The sequence below is a fragment of the Sciurus carolinensis genome, chromosome 2 (genome assembly GCF_902686445.1).
Source record: "Sciurus carolinensis chromosome 2, mSciCar1.2, whole genome shotgun sequence".
Taxonomy (NCBI): Eukaryota; Metazoa; Chordata; class Mammalia; order Rodentia; family Sciuridae; genus Sciurus; species Sciurus carolinensis.
In genome coordinates, this window is record NC_062214.1 from 96,278,943 (window position 1) to 96,288,176 (window position 9,234).

At 44.2% G+C, this 9,234-nt stretch overlaps 1 protein-coding gene across 6 annotated transcripts in view; it reads left to right on the forward strand.

Moving 5' to 3' along the window:
* Positions 1-8,846, forward strand: part of Aldh1a2 (aldehyde dehydrogenase 1 family member A2) — a 172,886-nt gene extending 164,040 nt beyond the window's left edge. For all 6 annotated transcript variants that reach the window (XM_047536147.1, XM_047536137.1, XM_047536161.1 and 3 more), the window contains one exon: positions 7,080-8,846. In XM_047536147.1, coding sequence (XP_047392103.1) covers positions 7,080-7,152 — 73 coding nt within the window. In that variant the 3' untranslated portion in view covers positions 7,153-8,846. The remainder of the gene's footprint in view (positions 1-7,079) is intronic.
* Positions 8,847-9,234: the final 388 nt, after the last annotated feature.

A 9,234-nucleotide genomic window follows, 5' to 3' on the forward strand; every position in this document is an offset into this window, starting at 1 on the left:
ACTAAGTGTTATGTGGTACAAAAGTGAGTAAGACACGACTCCCTTATGCTAAGTTGGAACAAAGAAAAATTAATGTACCAGTAATTCTGTTTAATAAGGGCTGTTATGGAAGTATGTCAGACATTTGTAAATGTAGAGGAAAAGTCAGTCTTGTCTGATGGAGTCAGAGAAGACATCACAGAGGAAATAACATTTCAAATTTGGGGTGTAGGCTTTCACCAACTGGCAGCCCAAGGGCCAAATCTGACCCACAGAAATGTTTTGTTTTGCTTTCATGGTATTTTAAAATCTTCAACTAACACTCCAACTCATATAAAATGTAGACTTCTTTCTTGTTTCAATTCCCCCATAAGAGAATCACCAGAGGTGTGAGCTCTGCAGTTTGCCATATTCCCACAATTCCTATTGCTTTATGGGGTGAATGTTGGCCACCATTCCTGTTGCCCTCACCCAGTTCCCTCACTTAATATCACCTGCCCACTCCTGATAGGTTCTTTGAGTTTGAGATTGCAGGCTTAGGGCCTCGTATCAATAGGGGGTACCTATTGAAGATACAAATGGAAAGATTGCTTTAAATCACATCTCAAAGGAAGTTCCATGGCAACTGAGAAGCTACTAGAGATTTTAGGGCCAAGATAACCTAGAATATAAAGGGTGTCTTGGCAGAGACTAAAGAAAGAAGACCAGTTGGAAGGATTTTATAGTAACAATGATAGGTATTGTTTTAGTTTATTCAGGCTGCTAGAACAAAATGCCTTAGACTGTATAATTTATAAGCATTAGAAGTGTATTGCTCATGGTTCTGGAGGCTAAGTCCAAGATCAGGGCATCAGTAGATCTGGTGTCTGGGAAGGGTTTATGCCTCATAGATGGCACCTTGAGTCCTCACGTGGCTGAATGGGCAAACCTCCTAATCCTGTTCCTGAGGGTGGAGCCCTCATGATTTAATCGTTTCTTAATACTCTCACATTGTGTATCAGGTTCCAACATATGAACTCTGGGGTGATACAGACATTCACCATAGCAGCTGTCATTAATTAAATGCTTGCTGTTTATCTGGCTTGATGCTGACTTTTCTAACATTGTCTCATTCAACTTTCACCATGTTTCTGTGGGATAAATACACTTACATTACTTACATTACTAAGGAGCTAAGGGTTAGAGTAGTTGAGTAGCTTGCCCAAGTCACACAGATAGAAAGTGGCAGATCTGAGATTCCAGCCTAGATCTCAGTAAATCTTAATGTCCTTAACTCCTGTGGATCCAGCCAAGGAATCATGGAGGCCAGACACAGGGACTCTTCAGGGACAGAATCAGAGCCTGACAGTCCTCCTGAGATGCTAATGACCTGAAAAATAGCCCTATAGCAGAAGTAAATTAGACCCGAGGGGGATTTTAGTGCAGGTTTCAATATAAATGAATTTTTTGAGCATTTGGTGGATGAACAGTAGCCAGGGATTTCCTGAGCTGACACATACCCCATCCAGAAAAAGAAAAAAATGCTTTCCTTCATTTTCAAAAGGAGTTGAACCCTATTTCTAAATCCTATGACTGACAAAATGGAACCTCTTCCATGTTCATTCCTTCTGTCACTCCTGAATACAAGCTTTTTTTTTTTTTTTTTTTTTTGAGCAAACATTTGGTTCATGATCAATCTACTAGTAAGTAAGTATTGAGCACAAACTGCACAAAGCACTGTGCTTGGTCTTCAGGAGGGAGATGCAGCTCTTTAAGACACTTAAAACATTGTTGGATAAATGAAATGTATAACATTGAAGCAAGCAGAAGAATCCAAGGAAAGACTGAAGTGATAGAGGAGCTCAGGGATGAGGAGGATTGTTGTGAACTGGTGAAAAAGGCTGAAAAGCATTTAGATATGATCTTGTATATGGATTCTCTTTGGCCTTTCAAGGAGAGGAACGCTTGAGTTGATGGAGAGGGCAGAATGTGTTTTCAAGGTTAGAAAGTTGTCAACCCCAGTGGTGCACCCCAGTAGCTGGGGAGGCCAAGGCAGGAGGATGGCAAGTTTGAGACCAGTCTGGGCAACTTAGCAAGATGTATCAACAGTATCAACAGAGCAAAACCCTGTCTCTGATTTAAAAGGACTTGGAATATAACTTAGTGGTAAAGCACCCCTGGGTTCTATCCTTAGTACCAAAAAAAAAAAAAAAAAAAAAAAAAAAAAGAAGAAGAAGAAGAAGAAGAAAATGGAAAAAATAAAATTTGAACTTGGACAGTAAAGCAAGGTTAGCAGTGAAGGAAGGGTAAAAGGCATTATGAAAAGTAAGCATGACATTTGGGGGTTGTGCACAGAACCCTTCAGACTAGAACAGAGGTTTACATGCTTCAGATACTTCAACTGATTCTTCTAGCCTCCAACCATTATACCTGTAAGTAAAGATACCTTTGAGTCCAAGAGCGGTTTGAGAATCATACTGCTCAGGTGCAAATCCTGGCTTTACTGCTTACCACCTGTGTAACCTTGGACAAATTACTCAATCTCCCCAAGCCTCAGTGTCCTCATCTTGAGGCTCTTTGCCTTTGAAGTTTGTTATGAGGGTTAAGTGTTGGCATTAAATATCCTGAGCACCAGCAATACCTGGCAAGCCTTCAGAAGGTGTCATCTGTTGCCATTAGTGTTCAAGCATGTGAGAGGCAGGTGACCAGTTGCTTTGAAAGTGTGGCAGATGTTTTCCTAAATCCCAGAAAGTGCCACAACTTCTTTTCTGTCTCTGGTACAGCCAGATAGAAACTGTCCTGCTCAGATCCTTTGCTTCTGGCTTCAGTGCCCCCACACTGATTTCCCAGCCAGAATCATAACTGATCTGGATCCTATTCACACAGGTTCTCCTTCAGCTTGGGTGAAGGTTTTGTATATTCTAGGTATCTTTTCTTCACTCTCACGTGGCTAAGACTTTCCACTTTTATGCTTTAAAATGTAGCCTGCTTGTTATTTCATTTCCTGCCTCTGTAGCTGTCCTTATCCAGTCTCTGAAATGTTGGGGCCATCACTGGCTCTGGGAATGCTGCTTGCACTGACTGTTTTGTTACAGATCATTAACAGGGTGAATCACCAGCATAAAATATACTTATAAAAAATGGTTGCTGGCTGATGGAGCCTCCCAGGCTAACTCTCATCCTTCATCATGAGCAAGCCTCCTGCCAGAATCCAGGCTTGTGACATTACCCTGGTCCAGCATATTCCCATCAGAAATGTCCCCTTGCTAAAACGACTGTTTGGCTGTGTCAGAACCTCATGTAACAGTAGCCCAAGAAACTGAAGAACAGCTTCTCTCTACTTGTCTTTTAGGTGTGGGAGTGATGTGTCCTTCCCACAGCTGTTAAAAAATAATGAAGAAAGGGTGCTGTTTGATGAGACCCATTCATCTTATATAAATGGCCTAGTTCTTTGTCTCTACTTATCCCCAAATGCATTTTCTCTTTCCTAAATAATCTAGAGTGGTAGGAAACACTTCAAATAAAAGAACCTGTACCTTTACATCTCATTTGATTTCCCCAGAAATTCCACTTAACCTTCCATCTGGAAGAATTGTTTGTCTCATGACCTGTAGACTCCATACCCACCCGCAGGAGGGGCGGAGAGGGGATGTGGCACTGCCAGACGCAGGCTTCAGGGAGGCCTGAGGAGCTCTGAGCACTCCCAGAGAGCTGTGGGGAGGGCTGCCCTCTGCAGGTTGTCTGATGGGCTGGCCTCCTTCCGAGGGTGAGATTTGAGCCATATTTCTCTCAGTTCTGCCTGCCCAACTGATTCCCTGTTTCTCTCTTCCCATCCTTTTCTTTCCTTCCTCATTTAAGCTCCTCCTGAAATGAAAGCTGGTAAAATACAAGCTATAAAATATGTGTCACAAACTGAAAGAAAGCTATGAACCTTAGCATTTTAGAAACTATAGATACAGGCTTTGAAAATGAGAAGCATGATAGGGATATTCGATCAGTTTCTCAAGTTGTATGTGTGTGTGTGCATGTACACCAGAAGTCACCTGCAGTCTGGGGAGTAAGGTTGTTAAGCATGCTTATCAGGAAGCCAGTCTCAGAGATTCTCATTCAATAGGTCTGGCCTGGGACCCAGGATCTGCACTTTTAACAAGTTTCTGGAATGATGCTGATGCAGGTGGTCTTGGGACCTCATTCTGAAAAATGCTGCTGTCAACCAAATAAAAGTGCGGAGATACCTATATCTATATATATCTATATCTATCTATCTATCTATACACACACACACACACACACACACACACACTAAATGAATTCTTTCTTGTATTATGGGTGAATCTGAGTGATTCCTAAAATGGCTTGCTGGGAGCCACCAAAATCTGACATTTTTTCCTCACCCCACCCTGGGTATGCCACATTTGGTTATCTTAGGGACTGTAACCTAGGCTGGTGAGGAGCAGGCAAGTCTGTGCCCTACGCTGTGCAACTATTAAAGTGACCTCATAGAGATCGAGGTGCTTCAGCGGTGAGATGCCTGTCTTGTGCAGCAGTGAGGTTCTTGTTAGCCATGGAACTGTTTGTGCCACGGAATTTAAGTTCAGCGAAGAAATTCTAGAGTGAGATGGTGAAACAGCTGAATAATCCAAACTTCAGGGCTTTCAGAGTGCTTTGAGCAGTGCTTCCCAAAGTGTGGGCCAAATGACCACTTGATTCCTGTCTCCTGGGTTCCTCTCCAGACTTATTGGAAACAATATTTGGTGCCTGGAAGGTCAAGAACCTGCAGTTTCAACAAGCTTCTGCATGCTGACATTCAGGAACTACTTTCAGAGAGATAGATGCCTGGACCCCAAGAGAATGATGTGACTTGACTGGGGTCCTTCAGCCAGTTAATGACAGAGCCATTGGTGCTTCTGTCCACTGACCCCAGCTGCAGGATTCTTTGTCTGCGCCATGATGCCTCAGTTACTCTTAAGTCTTCTGGTTGGCTCCCCTTGGTGCCCTGCGCACCTGGGCAGTCCTTTTGACAGCAGATCTGAGTCCCCTGCTGTTCCTGAAGTGGTTGAGCATCCATTCCTGCCCAGGAACCAGGAAAAAACTCCTCCAGGTTTCCACTGATTCGTGCACCCAAAAATTCCAACATTCACGCTCAAAAGCTACCACGAGTTTCTTACTGGGTAGACTACTAACATTTGTCACAACCTAGTTAGAGATCTAAGTGGGAGGAAAGTGTGTTTCAGGGTCTGCCCCAAGTGCATGCACAAGCCAGGAAATGAGAAGGGAGTAACCTCACTTCAAACAGGAGACACATGACGTCCTTGGTGTCCTTGATGAAGAGACAATTTAGAATTGCCCAAGGGCAGGGAAAAACGCAGAGAGAGCCAGAACTGAGCTGGTAACATAGGGACTGGAGGCCTGCATGGAGTTAATGAGGGAATCATGTAATGAGTACGGCAGTCCCAGCTTGTTCGCCTCATTCCTCTAAGTGGAATGACCGTGTAGGCGAGGAGAGAGAACAGGATGCTTACCAGACTCTCCTGGTCTGCTCTTGATGTCCCAGGGTGGAGGCTTTGTAAATTCAGGTGCCCTCAGGGCTCAGAGGATCAGCAGCAGTGATTGGAGCCTGTGTAAGACCATCAGATCCCTAAAAGGAACCAGTAGGAACCATTTACTGCAGGTCTGCCTTCTAAAGCCCAGTTGTAGTAACTGAGCTTTGAAAAGAGCACCTTTCTTCATCCTTTCATATTCAGACACATCTGAGTGTTCCTTCATTTTCTCCTGGTGGAGACCATATAGCAAGAAGGCAGAACTGGAGAAGGGCAATACAGTGAGACCTCCCTGCTTCCTTTCTCCCTTCCACAGACATCAAGTGCCTTCTCTGTGACAGGCACTGGTAGGCTGACCATGATGTGTGGTGGGGGCAGAAAGCAAGTTAGCGAGCTCTGGCTTAGAGAGGAGACAGGTGCTCCTGAAGCTTCCCCAGTGTGGTGACACCCTGGTGGAGGTATGGCAGAGGACTCTGGGAAGAGAAGAGGAGGGGAGCTCCTTTCCCCAAGCTGTCAGGAGAAACCTCACTGAGGAGAGCTTCAAAGAGAAGAGAGGAAAAACTTTCTATATTTTAAAGAAAAAAATTAGAACATGTTGATTTTACAATGAAATTAAAAAAAGCAACTAAAATGAAATGAAAATGAGGGAATAAAGGCGAGGTGGAAATTAAAAGGAGGATCATAGCAAGCAGGCTTCTGGAGAGTGTCCAGAGGACTGAGAACAGCTGTGTCCCCTGTCTTTGCCTCCCCCTAGCACCCTCACCTGCAAGTTCTTCAGAGGCTGGGACTAGTTTTTTAGTTTTGTTTGTCCTGAGCCCACCATAGTGCTCCCTATAGTAATATCTCAGTAAATGAAAAGTGATTGGCAATCTTTGAGTCCTGACCCAGATCAGACGATGTGGGCAAAAAAGAATCTTAAGGAGAAAGCTTACTAACAGTCCCCAATTTCTTTTTAATTGGTTATTTTTATTCCCTGAATCCTTCCTCTGATTCTGTGAGACTATGGACAGCATTTACTCAGGATTGTTTTTAAGACGATGCAAAGGAATTTAGAATAGCAGAGAGGATCCTCCTCTGAGAATCTCAGCCTTTTCTTTCTGTTGCGGTGAATAGTGCCTAGGCACACCATCAGAATAGGGACATCTAGAGGATGTGCAGGAGTAGGGCTTTAGGGAAGGACAGCATACCACCTTCCTGAGGAACCAGTGCTGCCTGAGGGAGGAATAGGACCAAGGCATTGGGAGACTAGGGACCTGGTTCTGCCACTGCTCCTGCTGCGCAGCCAGGAAGGAGCACAGCCCAGGTTGCACCCTCTGGGCCTGGCTCTCTGAGTAGCTGGAATCACTGCATTTCTGTGTAGTATTATGGAAGCAAATCATCCTTTGATAGATGATGACTGCACCTGAGATGAGGGCTTTCTCTGCTTCTCAGAAGAAGGCCTGATGTCCCATCCATTAGGAATTCTTATTTGAAATCCTTAGGTAGTCACAGGTGACAAACTGCATCTTTCTGGAACTACCGCCACCACCTGCCATAGCTCCTGTGTTCCGGCATCTGATTCTGCTCATTTCTGTGTTTCAGGGGAGAATTTGGCTTGCGAGAGTACTCAGAAGTTAAGACTGTGACAGTAAAGATCCCCCAGAAGAACTCCTAAGAAGGCCAAGGAGGAAGGCGAAGGCCGGCCCACACCACTCTCCCTCTGCTTTTTCTGTAGGGCCCAGCTGTCAAGAATAGAACCAAACCATGGTCCCTCTTTAAAGGTTGAGATGATGACATGTAGCAGGCAGGTCGCTGCACGGCTGAAACAAAGCAGCTGGGCAGGTTTCTAGGCACTCTGCAGGGGATCAGATACCAAGCATGGGGGAAGGTGGGGCAGAGGCAAGGGGCGGAGCTGTGGGGCACATCCCGCGGAGTAAGGGAGCTGCTTACTTGATGCTGTCACAAAGAACTTCCCTCTCAGAGAGGGGGCCTTTGCGCCAGCTTCATTTTCTTCCTTCCAATTTCTCCCTGCCCTTCCACCCCTCCTTCTCCTTCAAGGAGATCTCAGCTGAGCTCATTTGGGGCAGATGTTTGGACCAGGAACAATTTTCCAAGGTTTAGCAGCCAAATTACCATTTCATGTCATCCATTTCTTCAAAGTAAAACATGAAATGGTTTTAGTTAAGAGCCAGACCAGACTGAAAATGCCAGGAGCTGGTGCACTTCAGACCCTCTGCATGGTCAGAACTTGGGATCTTCCTGACCCAACCTGTTTTTTTTTTTTTTTTTAATGTCCATAAATAACACATGTGAAAGAAGATCAGGACAGTGCAGATGAGAGGGCATCGTGTGTAGTTCATGGCTTCTGAGCTTTCTGCTGTCTGTGTGTGTGTGTGTGTGTGTGTGTGTGTGTGGGTGTGTGTAATTCTTTATTGGTTGTTCTGGTATAAGGAGTGGTTGTTTTTTTAGATGAATAATATCTTTTCCAAAACTTATCTTAAAATCAACCAAAAAACAATTCCAGTAGGCTTGGGAAGTTACTCAGGTTGGATTCCTTGCAGAAATAATTTGACTTCCAATACTGACAGTTCTTATCATGTGAATTCTTTCTGTAGTCAGTGCACCAGCACTTGTACCTCCTGTTGCTGCAGGTGTCTCTCAGGCCTGTCGTGCCCAAATCACGTGCCCTGAATGCACTGGCAGCAACTTGGAAAGCCTGGTCAAGCCTGAGGGTGTTCTCCGTTTGCAGAATGCCAGTGTGCCATGACTGCCATGCAAGAGCTCTTCTGTCACACCCCGTGGCTCATCCACACACCATTCTTGTCTCTCAACAAGCAAGCTTCGGCCTACAGAGGGGGAGACACAAAGCAGGCCAGCTTCCTTCTCCCAGCTTCACTCCTCTGCTATCCTGTGAATCCCCCAGTTTGCTGTGTTAACTTCCTTGCCTTTTTTCCAACTGCCACCTCCAAACCAGTCTCTAACCTAGATGAAGATCATTTATTTAAAAGTACCAAACATAACCTAGAGTATATGGAGTATGGGCAACGTATATATAGCCTTCTGCTTTCTAACTGCACCAGTTTTCTATTTATAACCCTCGTGTATTCATGATGTTTTAAAGAAACCTCTCCTTGCTGTTATTTACAAATGAAAGTGCATTCAGCAGCCCGATGCCTTGACAGATGCCGGCTTTCTGAGTTCTTCCATTGAATGCCCCTCTCTTCTCCTGTAGCGCGTCCAAGTGAACATACCCATTAACCAACTAGTTACCTTTGAACTGCAATATAGAATGTGAAAATGAAGATTTATTTCTTTTAATTTACTTAAAAAAAAACCTCTGTGCTGGCAATAAAGCATTTATATTGTGTACTCCTTGGGATGATCCGACCATGTTTTAAGTCTGTGTCACACTGGGTACATTTGAGTCCTTCCCTCCGCTGCAGGTGTTTTTAGCTATGTTGCTCTCTAAGGTGACTGAGAAGAACTCTGGGAGGGTATTTTTGTAAAGCAAAAACTTATTTTCTGACACTATTTGAAATCTGTGTGCGCTTATAGTTTTGTGTGGCAGGTAAATGTAACCGAATGGTTGAATGACAATTTTCATTCAAAATACCTCCATGAAGGCTGAAATATGGAGGGATTTTTAGGCTCCAACATGAACTACACAATTAGAGTTCACATTGTTGATGGCATTTCACAGTAGCTTATTTTTAGTTACTAAAGTGAAATAAAGTCCAAGGCCAACATCCTGATGAGA